This window comes from Jaculus jaculus, chromosome 12 (genome assembly GCF_020740685.1).
Source record: "Jaculus jaculus isolate mJacJac1 chromosome 12, mJacJac1.mat.Y.cur, whole genome shotgun sequence".
NCBI lineage: Eukaryota > Metazoa > Chordata > Mammalia > Rodentia > Dipodidae > Jaculus > Jaculus jaculus.
The window spans coordinates 14,929,277-14,948,556 of NC_059113.1; the positions used below are offsets into that span (position 1 = coordinate 14,929,277).

General features: G+C 36.1%; 1 protein-coding gene across 2 annotated transcripts in view; it reads left to right on the plus strand.

Moving 5' to 3' along the window:
* Nucleotides 1-19,280, plus strand: part of Adamdec1 (ADAM like decysin 1) — an 89,390-nt gene that overhangs the window by 56,791 nt on the left and 13,319 nt on the right. For both annotated transcript variants that reach the window (XM_004665816.2, XM_012950464.2), the window contains 2 exons: nt 13,836-13,969; nt 18,137-18,237. In XM_004665816.2, coding sequence (XP_004665873.2) covers nt 13,836-13,969; nt 18,137-18,237 — 235 coding nt within the window. The remainder of the gene's footprint in view (nt 1-13,835; nt 13,970-18,136; nt 18,238-19,280) is intronic.

Genomic DNA, 19,280 nt, shown 5'->3' on the forward strand with positions numbered 1-19,280 from the left:
AGTAAGAAAATCTATATTATGTTGCAAAAGGCATAACAAATAAAGAAAACCAAGATCCTTGATAAAGTTTGTGTCCTAAAACAAAGTCCTTATGATCAACTAAAAGTAGGAAGTATATTCACTACTACTTTGATTGAAAGTCTAGATCATTTCCATACAACAGAACTTCCTGTGATGATAGAAACATTCTATTTATTTTATGTCTCTACTGGGCTGCATGAAAGCTACTATCTGCATGATACCAAGCATTTAAAATGCAGTTACTATGGCTGGATAACTAAAAATGTAAATTATACATAATTTTAATCAATTAATCAATGGCTAGATATGGCTACTGGCTATTTTGGAAACACTATAGGCCTACATTTTTATATCCATACAATAGTGGGCTTGGGGGAAAATAAGGGTATGAAAGCATGATCAATATGCACATTATGGAGAATGTATAGATATCAACTAAGCAATATGAAAACATTTCAAAAATGCAATCAATATGAATGAAGCTAAATGTAGGTATAGACTGTTTACCAGTGACTTGTGTGAAATAATAACTCATACCAAGACTTAGAATGAAGAGACAGTAATAGAATTATGAAATATATTCCACCATGGCTACCTGTGTTATTAGGATTGGAGGAGTTAAGGGACAGTGTGTGCATTATGTTGCTGAGTGATTTCAAGGTGTATTCTTCACAAAGGAAATTAGTGCTTTACATGCTATGCCTTAAAAATGTATAGGGCATTCTCTCTTAATAACAAGCGGCTCAATTTGACAAAATAAATAAATAAATAAATCATGAAGAATACCTAAGTGACCTTATAATGAAATTATCAAGCTAGACCTGGTATACTTTACTTAGCTTTCTATACTTAACAACAGCAAAAGTCTACAAAAGTAGGCTAGAGAGATGGATCAGCTGTTAAGAGCTCTTCCTGTAAAAGCATGAAGTTGTGAGGAAGCCTGAGAGATCCCTAGAGTACCACCCTAAGGAGCAACATACATCTGTAACCTCAGCCATATAGGGGAGCAAAGACTCAAGAATTTCTGGAGCTTTCAAAAATCAGTTACAAGCTCCAGAATCAGAAAGACCCCCGGCTGAAATAAGAACAGGCACAGTAAGAACAGGAGCCATGGAGTGACAACCCCATTCTACTCAGGCCAACATGGGCTAGCCCAGCCTGTACAGGCTCACGCCTGGGGTGTAGTGAGGTTCAGAAGTGTGTACACACCACACTACACACTCACACATGAGAAAAAAAATCTGCAAAAAATGTCTCAAGGTTATGTAGAAAAGTATAAGAAAAGAAGCAGAATTTGGGCTGGAGAAATGGCTTAGAGATTAAGGCACTTGCCTGCAAAGCCTAAGGATCCAGGTTCAATTCACCAGGTCCCACCTAAGTCAGATGCATGAGGTGACACATGCATGGAGTTTGTTTGCAGTGGCTAGAGGCCCTGGCATGCCCATTCTTTTCCCTCGCCCCTCTTTCTTTCTCTCAAATAAATAACAAGAAATTTAAAAAAGAAACAGAATGTAATTTGAATACCCCAAAGGAAAAAGAGAAGGAAAAGCAGAAACACACACAAAAAGACACAGCAAGGTGAAATACCATGTTTTTTCATTCTATATCAATAATCAACTAAACCCTATATGTAAATCAATTCTCACATGTGGTTCATATATCTTACAGAGCCAAAAAAATGACTCTACCCTAAGAATGTTCAGTGTAAAAGGGAATATTAAAAAGCCTACCATACAAATACTCTTCATAAGAAATATGTTTTCTACATAATGTGTATCTATATAGCTAGATGGATGGATATATATATATATATATATATATATATATATATATATATATACATACATACATACATACATACATACATACATACATACATACATACATACATGGGTTTGATGATGAAACATGAAACTCAGGTTCTCATACTCTCAAGGCAAACATTTAACCAACTGAGTTGCATCCCTGGATGAGAGACATTTCTTGCAAATCAATTCACCTTGAAGACATTCACAATCTCAACATTGTATGACTAGATATTATACCTAAAATACCTAAAATATATGTTGACCAAATATTAAGAAAAATAGACTAATTCTCAATAGTCAATTTTATATATCTCTCTTATGAGTTGAGAAAATATGCAAGAAAAATATCAATGCTACAGTTATATATAATTTGGACAAAACCATGAAGTTGGAGGCTTATGTAACTTTTATTTTATTTTATTTTTTAATTAAAAGTTCTCAGACTAGAGAGATAGTTCAGCAATTAAGGTACTTTCCTGCAAGGCCTAATGAGCAGAGTTTGATTCCCCAGTACTCATGTAAAGCCAGATTCACAAAGGGACACATGCATCTGGTGCTCATTTGAAGCCCTGGTGCACCCAGTTTCTCTGTCTCTCTTCTATCTCTCTCTGCTTGAAAGTATATTTTTTTTAAAGTTCTGCATTAAGTAACCACAGAAAGCACATTATTTGCAAAAGATAGATAGCATGGTGAACAACATGCCTTATATATTTTAAGAGATAGGACTGTTATGAAATATTTTCTCAGAAAATAAAAAATACATTAGAAATGTGTTAATCAGAGTAAGGAAGTGTTTTTAAACATTTTATAATAATTATTAAAAATAGCAATCCCTTGGGCTGGAGAGATGTCCTAGCGGTTAAGCTCTTGCTTGTGAAGCCTAAGGACCCCAGTTTGAGGCTCGATTCCCCAGGACCCACGTTAGCCAGATGCACAAGGGGAAGCACGCGTCTGGAGTTCGTTTGCGGTGGCTGTAGGCCTTGGCGTGCCCATTCTCTCTCGTGCTCTCTGCCTTTTCCTCTCTCTCTCTTTGTCACTCTCAAATAAATAAAAATAAACAAACCCAAATTTTTTTTAAATAGCAATCCCTTGGATAGTTCTGGGAATTGTATTACTCCCAATTCTTATTTCCATGAGTTTAAAGTGCACGTTTTCAAATTAAAAAAAAAAAAGTAAACTAAATTTTAAAAAAGTAAATAAAAAAAGTAGAGCTAGTTGCCTCAAAGTACAATAATAAAAGAAATTAACAAAAGTTGTATATTATTAGTAAAGAAAAGTTAAATTTACAAGCATTTACCAAAACACATCAACCACGAAGAGAAATCAGAATAACTAACACCTGGAATGGATGATATTAAGGATCTGTGGACACTGAAAAGCTACTTGCACAGTAATGCAAAAATGGCAAGTTAAGCCCAGCAACTTAGGTGAAATTGGAAAAACTCCCTTGAGAACAGTTTTGTTGAGGGGCTAGAGAGATTGTTTAGTGGATTACGTGTTTGCCTTGCAGGCATGAAGATCTGAACCTGTACTCCAGGACCCATGTTGAAACACACACCTGTTATTTTAGTAAAGAGACAGGGACAAGAGGATCCTTAGGCCTTCCTTGCCGGCTAGTCTAGCTGAATTGGTAGGTTCTCTAGGTTCAGAGAGAAACCCTGTCTCAAAATACAAAGTGGGGAGTGAATGAGGAAGATACTTGATGTTTCTTATTATCATTAACACAGTTTATGGTACCAGGGATTACCAGTGACAAGTTCAGCTTAATCACTACATGATTCAACTGAAATATCAATCAAGACAAGGGCCTGACCTTTGTCCTAATGCTGGTCATGAGAAAGCAATTTCTTAGGCAGAAAAAGTTTCCTAAGAGCAAGGAGGGGATTATGTTATTTCCCATTCCAAACCTGCCACTCACTACACCAACTCCTGACCTCTCATGTTCTTGGAATAGACTTCTTCCTTGAGATAATTAAAACTATCATGAAATCTGACCACCATTAAATATTTGAAATCCTTTTAGTAAATTAGGAGATATTTATTAAAGAGCTTCAAAGTAAATTGTAATAAATTATAAATTCTTAGTGTCTCCTATAAAATAAAGTTGATACTCTTTGAATGTAATCTTGATAGCTATTGTTATAATGGTTAACTAAAATAAGATTTTAATGTACAGGGGATTATCACAATTTTTGAAGATGTTGGAATTATATCTCCATTTCTAGATGGATAATATTTAGACATTTCCGTCAAACCACAACAAAATGCCCTATCATGAAATATTCCAAAATGTTAAGTGCAAGCTATTATGGGAATGAAATTCTCTGTAATGAGTATGCTGGTTAGGATTTCCATGGTTTATGGTCATAAGTTAAGTCCTGTGTTTAGTCAATTCTTGAATACTGTGTGCAATGATAGTTTGTATTATGTGCCATTTCTGGTTCTCTCCAGATGCATTATGTAAACAGTTCCTTCACTGTTATTTTCACAGTTTTAATTTATAGACTGTTACTCATTCATCCAATAAATAGTATCAGTTTCCCAGAAGTTGATTTCAAATTCCTTTTATGGTATATATGTTCATTGAACATGATTAAACACTGATTATTTTCCAATGCTGACTCCTCAAGGGGGTGCCAAAGGATTCTCAATATTCTATCAAATTAGAAGTTGTCATCTTTAAAATCTGCATAGTTGCTGAAGCTGAGGCCGATTCAGATCTCGGTGTCCCTCAGTTGCCACCTCCAACTAATCGGCAAGTCTGACAACTTTATGAGAAAAGTATTTCTCAAATAGAATTCATTTTCCCCCAAAACCAGAACTCAGTATTTACATATATATATATATATATATATATAGTTGTGTGTGTGTGTGTGTGTCTATGCCCTGGCAGTGGCCCCGTGTATTCACTTTTAGTGACCAGAGCAGAATATCTGGTATTGGGCTCTATCACTCTTCCGCCTGCTCTTACTTTGAGCTGGAGTCTCTTACTGGTATTGGAGCTTGCTGTTTTTCAGAAGCCAGGACAATACCCTCCTCTGCCCCAACCTTTGCTCCTCAATATGGGAGTGGAATTACAGTCACATGTGGACACTCCCAACTACGTACATGGGATTTGGAGATGCAAATTCAGGTGATCTCAGGTTCCCTCAGGCCCTCATGCTTGCTCAGGAAGTGCATTTAATCACTGAGCCATCTCTCCAGGCCCTATTACATGATATTATGTTATGTTCAAGTCATAGGGAATGTAGTCGTTCAATTCCAGCATATCCATATTTTTATATATAACAATTTGTTGTCATTGATTTCAACTATATTAATGAAATAAGATTTTTCTAATTCCTCAATTCTGATTTTACAAGGGGTGATATTGATGCACATATCACTTACGTAGAGACAACTTCTTTGGAGTTCTCCTTTCCTCCTCCTCCTTCTTCCCCTTCTTCTTCTTACATTTTTTTTTGTTTATATACCAATTTCTGCTATTCCTTTTCCAGCTAGTATTATTTTATTTTTCCTTTTCACATAGTGATGGTACCTTGAGTAAATATGTTTGTGAACAACACGCAGACTTCGACACAATAATTCCTATTTCTACAGACTGCATATAATTTTGGATCTCTTTCCATTATTAAATTATCTCAGGATAATCCAATAGTAAGGATAGTTTCAGATCATTCTAGGGAATACATAGAATTAAGGGTAAACAAATTTAACATGGCTTTAAGGACTTTTTAAACTGACTTAGTAAATTGCACTTGTTTTATTATTAATTGATAAGCAAAGTTAATTTAACTACATACATTAATAGCAGTATTATGAACAGCAATAGCTGACAATAGAAAGTAAAATAATATCTCCAAAGATCTGAGAGTCACTCATTATATTGTAAAACTATACTTTCAGCTAAGCCAGCATAAAAATAGGATAAAATAAATGCATACTCAGAAAAATAAAACAAATATTGGTGTCTACTCCAAGAAAACTTGATTTACTAAAAATTTTAACTGATCAAAAGGTTTTATTTAAAAAAATAAAACATAAAGAAGAAAGCTCAATTTTAGCAAGCAGTATAGATACCAACAAGACTTTTGAGCAAAAAACTTGGTAAATATGCAAGTAATTTCAAACAATGCCCAATGGTATAAAATGCACAATTGTAAAAATGAGCAATAGAGCTGTCAAAATCATATTAAAACTAACATATTGCACAATAACATGTAAGCTGATGAGGAATTAGTGCAGTCAGTCCAAGATTTCTTTGCAGCATTACATAGTCAAGGTATTATTTAATATTATTCATTGTTTAAAATTTAATGACAGTCAGAAAGGATATAGGTGGAATGCCTGTCTTCTGGACCATCCAAAAATTGCAGGATTACAGAGCATTCTGAATTCAAAAGAAAGTAATAAGAACATACTGATGGGGTAAATTCCCTACTATTCAGTGAAAAGTAACTCCAGAAGTTTGACAACATCAGTTTGTAGACTGAGTAAACCTTGTAGTAGAAGTTTAATTTGAGACTAATTCCTTACATCAGTTGGTCAATGTATATTAACAACTGATATTGATTTATCCTTTTAAGCTACATACTATTGCTTCTAGAAATTAAGCCAAATTATCAAAGAAACAGATATGGCCCTATGTATCATATGCATACAAGGCAATAGTCTAAGGTCCTTAAAAGAATGTCTTACTATTCAATGTCACAAACAATCTTATAATGCCCTGCAAAAACCATGTTTTCACACCCTTTCTGCAATAAGATTAATTTTATTTTATCCTTTATTTTTTTCTTTATTAGTTATGTACATATTCAATGTGTAAACAGCCAGGATGGTACTATCATTACCCTCTTCCCTGTCCTCACCCTTGCAAAGGGTCCATCCTCATTGGGGATTGTGGGTCAAGCATTGTGGGAGTAGCCATCAGTTATGGGAAAGATGCAATGTCTCTGTGCATAATGTCCCAATTTGTGGCTCTAACAATCTTTCCACCCACCTCTTTCATGAATTTCCCTGAGCCATGTTGGGTTCATTTTAGGTCTACTTCAGTGATGAGGTCTTAGGAGCCTCTGTGTCTCTGGAGATCAGGTTTGGTAGGCGTTGAGTCTTTGCTGTATCTGTCCCCTTCACCCTTGTGCTGCTACCAGATTCACCAAGAAAGCAGCAGTCTTGCTCATTTCCTCAATTACACTGTGGTTTCAGCTGGGGCACTGGTGAAGTGTAATGGGCTGATTCTCCCCTCAGGTTCTGTGTCCATCTGAAAAAGAGAAGCAGATTCTCCAACGGAGAGTGAAGTTATCACTGAATAAATGAAATAACCATTATTATTTTAGCGAGAATTTAGTAGGTGTAGGCCCTCTTGTAGCCCAAGATTGGTGGGAGATTAATATTGGAGAATGAACTTATTTTTCAGATGTGATTCTGACTTGTTTTCCAGTTCCAGATACAGGTTCTGTTTCACTGAGCAGATCCGTTAACCAATTCAAGAGCAGTTGGTTACCCACCGTGGCTGTGTGCCACTGTTGCACTTGGGTTAACATTATGTCAGGTTGTTTGCTGATGAGTAGCTTAGACCAATAGTTGTTTGGATAGATGGTGGCCACTTTCCCCAGTCACTCATGTAGCACCTTCTGGCACTAGACACCTAACTGTGTAGGGACTGACTGTCTTCTAGATTCCAGCCAGGTATTTCCATGTTCTACGCCAACAGCATATGCTGTCTTTGGAAGAAGGGTCTTACCACTAACCTTTGATGGGTCATCAAGTACTCTATCTTCTTCTGGGAAACCTTGTAGTTCTCTCTGATCAACAGCTCATTTTGGATGTTAACCATATCCTGGTACTTGGAGTTACAGGCCAGTGCTGAGGGAAAAGAAAGAAGAAAAAGATAGGTAATATAAAAGAGAAAGAGAAAGAGGAGAGAGAGAGAGAGAGAGAGAGAGAGAGAGAGAGAGAGAGAGAGAGAGAGAGAGAGAGAGGGAGAGAATATTAAGGTTAGTCTTTACCATACCCTCCAGGGCCCCAGGGCCCTTTGATTCAAGTGTTCCCTATGAGGACCTGATGAAGGTTCAGCCTTTTGGTCTGTCTTTCAAGATATAGGATTTTATAATGCCAGTTCCATTTGGGTCAAGTTTGTGCCCCCCATCCTTAACCTACCCTCCCATCCCACCCTCCCTATGGCCTGGTCCTCTAGATGCCTATTCAGTATCTCAGCATCTCAGGCAGATTCAGCTCAGGAGCCACAGATGAGTGAGACCATGTGACGATTGTCTTTCTGTGATTGGGTGAGTTTGCTGAGAATGATTTGTTTCAAGTTTGACAATTTTTCTTCAAATTTCATTGATTTCCATAGTGGTGCTACCATCTTTTATTCCCACCAACAGTGGATGAGGGTTCCTATTTCTCCTCATCCTCACCAGCATTTGTTTTCATTTGATTTTTTTAATATTTGCTATCCTTCTTGGGGTAAGGTAGAATCTTATAGTTGTTTTAGTTTGCATTTCCCTGATGATTAGGTATGATGAACATTTTCTTACATGTATGTTTTCCATTTGTATTTCTTCCTCTGAGAACTCCCTGTAAAGTTCTTTGCCACATTTTGTTTGACTTATTGTTTAGGTTTTGTAGATTGTAGAAATTAGACCTCTGTCAGTTGTATAGCCTGCAAAAATCTTCTCCCATTCTGTGGGTTATCTATCGACTCTGATTATTGTATATTTGTCTGTAAAGAAATTTTCACCTTCATGAGATCCCAATGTTTGAGTGATTGTTTAAGTTCCTGAGCTCCCGGCATTTTTTTCAGGAAGACTTTTCCCATTCTGATATCATGGAACTTCTGTATATGTTAGTTTTTATTCCAGTGGTAGCAGAGCTTCTGATCATATATTGAGGTCTTTGATCCATATGGACTTGATTTTTGTGCATAGAGAGATGTGTGGATCGAGTTTCGTTTTCCTGCATGTGGTTCTCCAGTTTGTCCAGCACCATTTGTTGAAGATGCTGTCTTTTTTCCAGCCTACAATGTTAGAGCCTTTGTCAAATATCAAGTAGCTAAAGTTACTTGACCCAAAGTCTGGGTCCTTGATTCTGTTCCACTGGACTATAATCCTGTTTTATGCCAGTACTATGCTGTTTTTATTACTATATGGCTTTGTAATATAGCTTTAGACCAGGTATGGTGAAGCCTTCAGAGGTGTCTTTTTTGCTGAGGATATCCAAGGCCTTCTGCCATACCAAATGAATTTTGAAATCATTTTTCTATGTCTGCGAAGAAACATGTTGGGATTTTTATTGGCATTGCATTAAATCTGTATATTTCCTTTAGTAAGATTGCCATTTTCACAATATATATAGCTTTAGATCAGGTATAGTGATGCCTCCAGAGATGTTTCTTTTGCTGTGGATATGCTTGGATATCTGAGGCCTTCTGCCATTCCATATGAATTTTGAGATCATTTTTTTGTATCTCTGTGTAGGAAAATGTTGGGATTTTTATTGGTATTGCATTAAATCTGTATATTGCTTTTGGTATGATTGCCAATTTAATTTTAATTTAATTTTGCCTATCCAGTAGCACGGGAGGTCTGTCCATTTTCTCAAGTCCTCCTCAATTTCTTTCTTGAGTGTTTTAATGTTTTCATTATATAAGTCTTTCACATCCTTGGTTAGTGTTATGTGAAAGTATTTTGTTGTTGTTGCTATTGAAAATGGGACAATGTTGCAAATTTCTTTCTTTGTATCTTTGTCTTTTGTGAATAGAAAGGCCACTGATTTTTGTGCGTTGATTTTGTATCTTGCTACTTTGCTGAAGGAATCATCTGAAAGAGTTTTGAGAAGGAGGTTCTTGGTTCAGTTATGTACAGAATCATGTCATTTGTGAATAGGGCTAACTTAACTTCTTCCTTTCCAATTTGTATCCCTTTTATTTCTTTCTCCTATCTTATTGCTTGATCTAGAACTTCCATTACTATATTGAAGAGCAGAGGTGAGAGTGGAAACCCCTGTTGTCTTCCTTATCTGAGTGGAAATTCTTTCAGTCTCTGCCAATTAAGCATTATTTGGGCTTTAGGAGCTTTATATATAGCCTTTATTATGTTGATATATAAACTGACCATGTCTATTCTCTCCAATGTTTTGATCATGAAGTGTTGGATTTTGTCAAAGGCCTTTTCTGCACCTATTGAAATTATCATGTAGTTTTTGTGCATAACCTTATTTACGTGGTGTATTACATTAACAGATTTTCATATGTTGAACCAACTCTGTGTTTCTGGGATAAAGCCTACTTGATCAAGTTGGATAATGCTTTTGATGTGTTGTTGAATTCAGTTTGTGATGATTTTGTTCAGGATCTTTGTGTCTAAATTATTCAGAAAAATAAGACTATAGTTTTCTTTTCTTTGGGCTTCTCTGCCTGGTTTTGGCATTAGGGTGATGCTAACTTTATAGAAGGAGTTGGGAGCTTTCCCTGTTCTCCAATTATGTGGCACAGTTAGAGAAAAGTTGGTTTTAGTTCTTCCATGAAGACTTGATAGAGTTCAGCTGAGAAGCCATCTGGTCCTGGACTCTTCTTTTTAGGGAGGTTTTTGATTACCTTTTCAATCTCAATGGGTGTGATAGGTCTGTTTAGAAAATTAATTTGTTCTGAGTTTAGCTTTGGTAGTTGGTATATGTCCTGGAATTCATCCATTTCCACCATGTAATATAGTTTTGTGGAATAAAGTTGTTTGAAATAAGTCCTGATGATTCTTCCAATTTCACTTATGTCGGTTTTGATCTCTCCTTTTTTATTTCTAATTTTTATAATTTGAAGCTTATCTTTTTTCATTTGATCAAGTTGGACAGGGGCTTATCAATCTTGTTTATTTTCTCAAAGAACCAGCTCTTTGTTTCATCAATTTTGTTAATTATTTTCTTAGTCTCCAATTCATTAAATTCTGCTCTGATCTTAATTATTTCTTTTGTCTGAATCTTTTTTGGTTTTATTTTTCTTGTTTTTCCAATGCCTTTAGGTTGATGGTTAGGTTATAGATTTGGGGTCTCTCTGTCTTTGTTATGAAGGCATTTAGTACTATGAATTTTTCCCTAAGGACTGCCTCCATTGTGCCCCATAAGTTTTGGTACAATGTGTTCTCATTGTCATTCAATTCTAGAAATTTTGCAATTTCATTTTTGATTTCATCCACTACCCATTTATTTTTTAAAAGTGTGTTGTTCAGTTTCCAGGAGCTGGTGGGATTCCTGGTGCATTTTTTTGTTGTTAATTTGTAGCAGTACAGCATTGTGATCTGATATCGTGCAAAAAATTATGTCAATCTTCTTAAGTATATGGAGGCAGTTTTTCTGGCCCTATGACTTATTTTAGAGAAGGTTCCATGGGCTGTTGAGAAGAATGTATAATCTGTGAATTTGGGATAGAATGTTCTGTAGATGTTTGTTAGGTCTAATTGATCTATAATGTTGTTGAGGTCTCTTACTTCTCTGTTAATTTTCTGTTTGGATGATCTATGTATTGCTGATAGTGGAGTATTGTCCTCTACTATGATGGTATTGGTGGCTATTTCTGTTTTGTTGTCAAGTAGGTTTTGTTTTATTAATTGTGGTTCACTTGTGTTTGGTGCATAAAGATTAATAATTGTGATATCATCTTGTTGGATCATTCCCTTGATAAGTAAGAAGTAACTGTTTTGTCTTTATTGATTACTTTTGGTTTGAAGTCTATTTTATCTGCTATTAGTATAGCTATGCCTGCTTGTTTCTTATTTCCATTTGCTTGGATATCATTTTCCACCCTTTGACCTTGAGGAGGTGTCTATATTTAGTGGTCAGGTGGGTTTCTTGAAGACAGCAAATTGAGGGGTCTAATTTTCTGATCCACTCTCTTAGCTTATGTCTCTTGATAGGTGAATTAAGGCCATTAATGTTTAAGGTAATATCTGTGAGGTTTGATTTAGTCCCTGCCGTATTGTGGTAGTTTATGTGGTTGGGAGTTTTCTTGGACTTTGTAGTTTTTTGTTCCATATCTCAGTTTTGTTATTTTGATCTGCTTCTTGTAGGCATATGAGGTTGGTTATTTGACTCTTCTGTGTAGAGAATTCCCTGAAGTACTCTCTGTAGGTTTGGCTTTCTGTTCATGTAGTTGTAAAGCTGACTTTTAAAAAGTTTTCTTTTACCATCTATTATGAGGGATACTTTTGCTGAGTTGAGTAGTTTAGGTTGGAAGCCATAAGTACTTAGACTTGGCCATGTTCCATTTCAGGTCCTTCTGGCTTTCAAGGTTTCCATTGAGAAGTCTGAAGTAATTTTGATGGGGTTACCTTTGTATGTAATGTGTTGTTTCTCCCTAGCTGCTTTTATTATTTTCTCTTTGTTATCAATGTTTAGAGTCTTAATAATATATCTTGGAGAATTTCTCCTTTGGTCCAGCCTATTTGGAGCTCTGTTATCTTCTTGTACCTTGATGGGAATTTCTTCTGAGAGAATGGGAAAGTTTTCTTCAATAATTTTATTGAATAAGTTCTCCATGCCTTTGGTCTGAAGTTTTTCCCCTTCTGGAAGTCCCATGACTTGAATATTGGGACATTTAAGGGTATCCTCACTTCCCTCATGTTCTGTTCACAAAACTTTTTGAGCCCATTAACTGTTTCTTCTGTTTTGTCTTCCAGTTCTGAGTTTCTATCCTCCACATGGCTGACTCTATTCTTGAGAGCTTCTATAAAGTTTTGGACTTGTTCAATTTGGTTTGTATTTTCTGCTGCCTTTTGATGTATAGTTTCCACCCTCTGTCAAGTTCCCTTTTCATGCTATTTTCTGATTCATCCTTGCATTTATTTATATCTTCATTCAGCTTAGATAATTGATGTTCTTTTATTTTTTTCTCTCCTCTGGATCATTTAACTCTGTTTGGAACCCTACTTGGTTCTTTTCTATTAGGTCTCATCTAGGTGGAGGAGGGGGAATGCTAGCCTGCTGGCCTGGGTCCAAGTAGCCTGCAGGAAGTATAGGAGGACCTTGTCCGTGCAGGGCAAGGTGACAGGTTGGGCTGTGGCTGGGATGACTGCTTCTATGTTTTTTTTAAACATTTTATTTTAATTTTTTTTGAGGGAGAGAAAGAGGAAGATATATATATGTGTGTGTGTGTATATATATATATATATATGAGAGAGAGAGAGAATGGACATGTCAGAGCCTTTAGCAACTACAAATGAACTCCAGACACATGTGCCACCCTGTGCATCTTGGCTTATGTTGGGTACTGGGGTATCAAACCTGGTTCCTTAGGCTTCACAGGCAAATGCCTTAACCACTAAACAATATCTCTAGTACCTCTTTCTTTTTATTATTGCATAAAGACAGGTGAAAATGAACTATCAGAATGTTAATATAATTCCCTTCTTGATGTTGGTCATACTGATCAATGTTTTATCATGCAGTAAGTTTCTGTTGTATATATGAGACTGAAAAATCTAACATCTGGATAATCAAACAATAATACTAGTTTGATGAAACAGAACTCATGGATAGTTTAAATATGTTTCCTATGAAGTGTGGTGTATTGAGGCTAATACTGTCCAGATCATTTATATTTGTGCATTTCTGTGCAGTTTTGGCAGAAGATTAAAGTAGTTGATAAGAAACCGAGACAATATTCGCCCTTATAGGTTTTTGTTTGTATTTTTTTTAAGATTCTGTGTCTTCTATGACAGTTTCTTACAATACGGATACAGCACTATGTATTTTATAAATGTGTGTCTATGCAAACATGTGTGTAAATGCACATGTAGACACCCTGGTCTCTTTACACATTCCCACCAGTATGCAGTAGTGTCCAGATGTGAGTCCTGATGTGCATAACCACAGATGGAAATAGTACTCATAAGAAAGGAACATCTCATGATCTTGACACTACAGTTTCTTGGCCATTTCTCAACACAATTAGGAAATATCTTCTAATCTCACATGAAAAGTTTGAGGCTTTATTTCCTTTTTCAACTTCCAAAGAAAATTAGGGGAAGATAAAAGTGACAGCTGGGGAGACTATAACTTCAAACTGCCTGGGACATCTCAGCTATCTGCAGAAGCCAACATGTTTTGGGTCCTGCTTTCAGTACTCTGGTTTACCATCCAAACCCAAGGTAAGCATGAATGTATTGGCCCTTCATCTAAAATTTAGACTATTTGAAGAATGTACTCACTAGAGAGTGACTTTTAATGTTATGATCAAATGTTCATAAAAATAAAACAAACATGTATTCTAGCACTTATATTTTTAAATGTTATATATTTAATTTAAAATCATGTTTTTAAAAAAACGTAGTATTTTTTTTTCAAAATAGATGAACTCAAAGTTGATTATTTCTGTATTTACATTTTTATTAGTAAGTACAATTATTTTATGATGTGATCATTGATAGAGGCTATTATATAGATCTGCATTTTAGGATATTTCCCTGAGAAAGATTTTTAAAAAGTATAATGAGTGACATGGTCCAAAGGGACTAGCCCTGAAAAAATAACTCATTTTCTCCTTAAGGTTAATTATTAATAAACACTATCTGCTTCTTTATCCTAGCACATATAAAGTGCATTGAAATCATCATTAGTTAATTGTCTAGAGATTACATAGTAATCACGTTAAAAGTTAAATGTTGGGAACCTGAATATTTCCCTACATAAACATATATGTATATCAAAACAGATAATGGACATAGCTAATGACATACTTAAGATCATCAGAAAATTATCAGTTGTGTAATAATACTGTGCAAAAGTTCCAAATCTTGGGCTGACTATATACTTTGTATTTCTGATATGTTTCTTACATTAAGCTCTAGTAAGGTATACAAAGAAATGATAACATAGGATAAGTTTTAAACTAATAATGCCACTATGCATACAGTTAAGGGAAGTGTTTTCAAATGCATTTAGTCCATATTATAAATTGTGTGCTCCTACTCATTACTTTGTGATGTATATAATTTAGCAATTATGACTACAAATTTTATCTCTCATTCAATAATCCTACCAATTCTATGATCTTTTACTCTTATTTCCTTTCTCTTCCCTTCCATTTATTCCCCTTCCCTTCCTTTCATTTGTACTCCCCTCCCTTCCCTTTCTTTTTTCTCATCTCTTATTTCATTTTTTCCTTTCTCTCTTCCTTCCTTCCTTCCTCCCTTCCTTCCTTCCTGTCTGCCTTTCTTCCTTCTTTCCTTTCTTTCTTTCTTCCTTCCCCCCACCCCATTGTTGGAGAATTAATCCAGAATCTCAGTCATATTTCATGCCACATTGCTTTACCATAGACTTACACCTCTGGCATTATAATTTTATTTCCTTGAACACCTGACTCAAATGACGCTAAACTGTCATTGTTGAAAGAGTAACAATTTACCCCAGCGTTCACACGCTGCTATGCTCCAATATATTTAAGCACCATAATACTTATCTTCCAGCTTACAGGTGGTTTACTTATAACATAGGGAACCTATGTAGGCTGTATATAATATGTACTCTTCTCCCAATAGATTGTGAACTTTACAAAGTGAGTGACCATTGTGTATTCTATTTATAGACACCTCATAGCCTTAAGTTATGCATGGCATGATGCTAACACTTAATGCATAACTGTTGAATGAATATTTGTATTTTATATCCAAGAAATATCACAGGTAGTAAGTTGTGTGCTGTCTAGAAATGAAGAATTATTGTACTTACCTTAACTTTTATTTTGATAATATAAAAAGATAGGCATAGTAATTACAATTTAAAGTTTAAGAATAACATAATATATCCATTTCTGGAAAAACATTGTTTAACATTGATCTTCGTATTCAGTAAAGTTTCATTATTGGATTTCCTTTTAATTTATAAATATTGCATAAATAATTAGCTAAATAAAGTTAAAAGCTATTATCTAATGTCCCTAAATCTGACTGGAACAGATATGACGAGTAACAAGATAGAAAATAAGATACTATGAGACCTTTCCCAAACCTACAGTTAACACTGGAGTTGGGACTAGATTAATTTTAAAACTCACTATGAGTTCAGGACTATGACTGTTTTCACTAATGATATCACATTACATTTTGATAAAACTAAAGTAGGATGTTAAGAGTTCAGGAAACTCCTTGAACCCCAAACCCTAGGTTTGTATATACTTCTAACCAAAGAATTGGATCAAATAAAACTGGGAAGGATAATTATTATTTTAATACTTTATATTATATTACTTATTTAAGAGAGAGAGAATGGGCATACTAGGGGTTTTAGCTTCTGAAAATTAACTCCACATATATGCATCATCTTGTGCATCTGGCATATGTGGGTCCTGGGGAATCAAACTTAGGTCCTTAGCCTTTGTATGCAAGAGCCTTAACTGCTAAGTACAGAACCAAGGGAAGGAAAATGAATACACCCACATGAGTCTGAGAGCCCAAGTGGTAGGCCTGGAAAAAGCATAAAAAGAGAGGAAAGAAAAGGAAGTACAAAGAGCTCCTGCCATTGGAGGGCAGGAAGGGGTAAAGAGCCCATCCCCATATGGGAAGTGGGAGCCAGGGGATTCTTCCTTCATCTCAGCTCAGGTAGGCCAAGATGAGGGGAACCTCTCCAGAACCTGGAGGTTCACAAATGATGAATGGGCTGCCAAGAGAGATTGGCCTCCCCTCCTAGAACATATTTATAATTTTATGGTGGTGGGCCATACCTCTGGGCTCAGGTTAATCAGAGACACAGCCAGTTGATCTGGGATAAGGGCTGTCTCAGGAAGAGGCTAGCCATGATACAAAGTTCTGGGGACTGAACTTGACCACCCCAACATTAGGATGAGGAAAGGGGATCTTCATCCCAGGAAGGCTCAGGGTGTTTGTGGAAAAACAGATCACAAGCAGGTGTGGTGGTGCACACCTTTAATCCCAGCACTCAGGAGGTGGAGGTAGGAGGATTGCTGTGAGTTCAAGGCCACCCTGAGACTACATACATAGTGAATTTCAGGTCAGCCTGGGCTAGAGTGAGACCCTACCTCAAAAAAAAAAAAAAAAAAGAAGAAAGAAAAACGAAAAAGAAAAAGAAAAACAGATCTCCTTCAGTCAAGAGATAAGGAGATAATCCTTTGATCTCCAGCAAGTACAGACTATGGGAACAGACATTTCTGCCCTTACTTTCCATGTCCCAGTCACCCTAACTGCCTAACTGCCTGACTCCCTCTCAAAATCATATTTGGTAGTGCAGCTCTTGACTATGAATGGACACATCCTGCATCTTTCTCAGGACAACGCACCACAGCGGAACTTTGGGTGCTCACTAGGACTGGATTTTTCCTAGTCTGTTTCCTCCCAGGCTCTTTTTATCAGCCAGGTAGATAGAATCTTGCCTCTCCAGCACTCTGACGATCATAGTGCATAGGAATCTGTCTCAAAGCACAAGGGTGAGAACCCAACATTAAAAATAGGATTGCCTAATAGAAAATTTTCAAAGAAGAGGAAAGTATGCTACCAGTGCCCTACACTGTTAGTAAACACAGCTTTATTATTTTATCCACTTGTCTTTTATACTCTTCTCTTTCTTAGATAATACCTGATTCAAAGCCAAACTGACATGCAGAGTGCCATTTATCTGCGACATCAATCCTCTTCTTCTGGTTCCCAAATCAGTTCTTTCCTTACTATTTGTAAACATAGAAACTATTTATAAGGTGCAATTTCAAGCACATCAAGATGTGCCTTGTGTCTACAAATGATTTTCCCACTTGCTCTTTGTTACTTTAAAGTTCATTTTGGAGATTTCAACAAGAGCATTGTTTATTGTGAAATTTATAGTTTTGGAGGAATAAATGCTAATGGATGAAGGAGCAAAGGAACATCATGGTTTATGTCCCACAGAGGAAGGAAGTCACAGACAATAGAGCGTTATCTAAGAGTGAGGAATCACTTCCATGTGAACAGCTTAGAAGTCAGAAATCACAGTCTTGAAGAGGATTCCAGAGAAAGAAGAAACTAGGAAAAAGAACAGCAACAGGAAGAATCAAGGCTCACTGATCTCTGTTCTTAAGAATTAATCCAAGACCAACCACAGTGATGCAGAGCTTGCATGCATAAACCAAAGATTTCTTTCTCATCTCATGACCTTCTAGAAAGGAGGAAGTTAGCAAGAAACTCTTTGTAACCAAAGCCAAAGTAGGAGAAGAAACTTCTGAGGAGAAGCTGCTTGCTCTCTATATTTATGTCCTTCTAAAAAACAACCAGCCAAACAAAACCAAGACAAATGCTTTCAATCTTCTATAACAATGTTCTTCTTTTCTCCAGCAACATCTATAAAGCCAGTTCGTGAATTAGAGCTTCAAGAAATAGTTCATCCTAAAAAGCTTCCCACTGAGAACAACCAGACAGAGAGGTACGCTGAAGAGGTAAGCACTCTTTGATAATAACCTGGCTCACTTGATGAGAAAAAGTGTAGGAACAGAATAAACAAAACCTTGTTATGGGTTGGAGAGATGGCTTAGCCATTAAACCCTTGCTTGTGAAGCCCAAAGACCCAGGTTCAAGGCTCAACTCCCTGGACCCATGTAAGCCAGATGCACAAGGTGGCACATGCATCTGGAGTTTGTTCTCAGTGGCTGGAGGCCTGGCACATTCTCTTTCTATCTGCCTCTTTTGTTCTATGCCTGTCTGTCGCTCTCAAATAAATAAATAAAAACAAACAATTTTTTAAAACCTTGTTATGAACTTACATTTTGTAATATTCATCTTATTTAATTCTTGGTGGTTTTCATATTGTATTTCGTTTTATATATTAATGTGTATTTTGTTATCCTGCTGTTGCTGCATTAGGGTACACAGGATACAATGTTGCACACTAAAGCAAATTCCTAGTTCACATATTAGAGTTAGTTTATTCTGTTATTATTATGTAATTGCACATGTTTGTTTTAAACATTATAAAGATATAAGATGGGCTAGAGAGCTAGCTTACTCATTAAGGTGCTTGCCTATGAAGCCCAAGGACCCGGGTTCGATTCCCCAGTACCCACATAAGCCAAATGCACATGGTGGCACATGCATCTTGTGTTTGTGTGCAGAGGCTAGAGGCCCTGGCATCATTCTCTCTCTCTTTCTCTTTCTCAAATAAATAAATCAAAATAAAATAGATATTTGCTGGGCATGGTGGCACATACCTTTAATCCCTGCACTCGGGAGGTAAAGGTTAGAGGATTGCAGTGAGTTCAAGGCCATCCTGAGATGATGTAGTGAATTTCAGGTCAGCCTAAGCTAGAGTGAAACCCCACCTCAAAGAAACAAACAAAAAAATAAAATAAAATAAATATTTCAAAAAAGAAAATAAATAAAGATATAAGATATCAGGTTTAGTTTGTATGCATTTATAATGGTTATAATATATGCTATGTAGTCATGTATTTCAATTATTATAATCATTTTAGATAGAATGAGA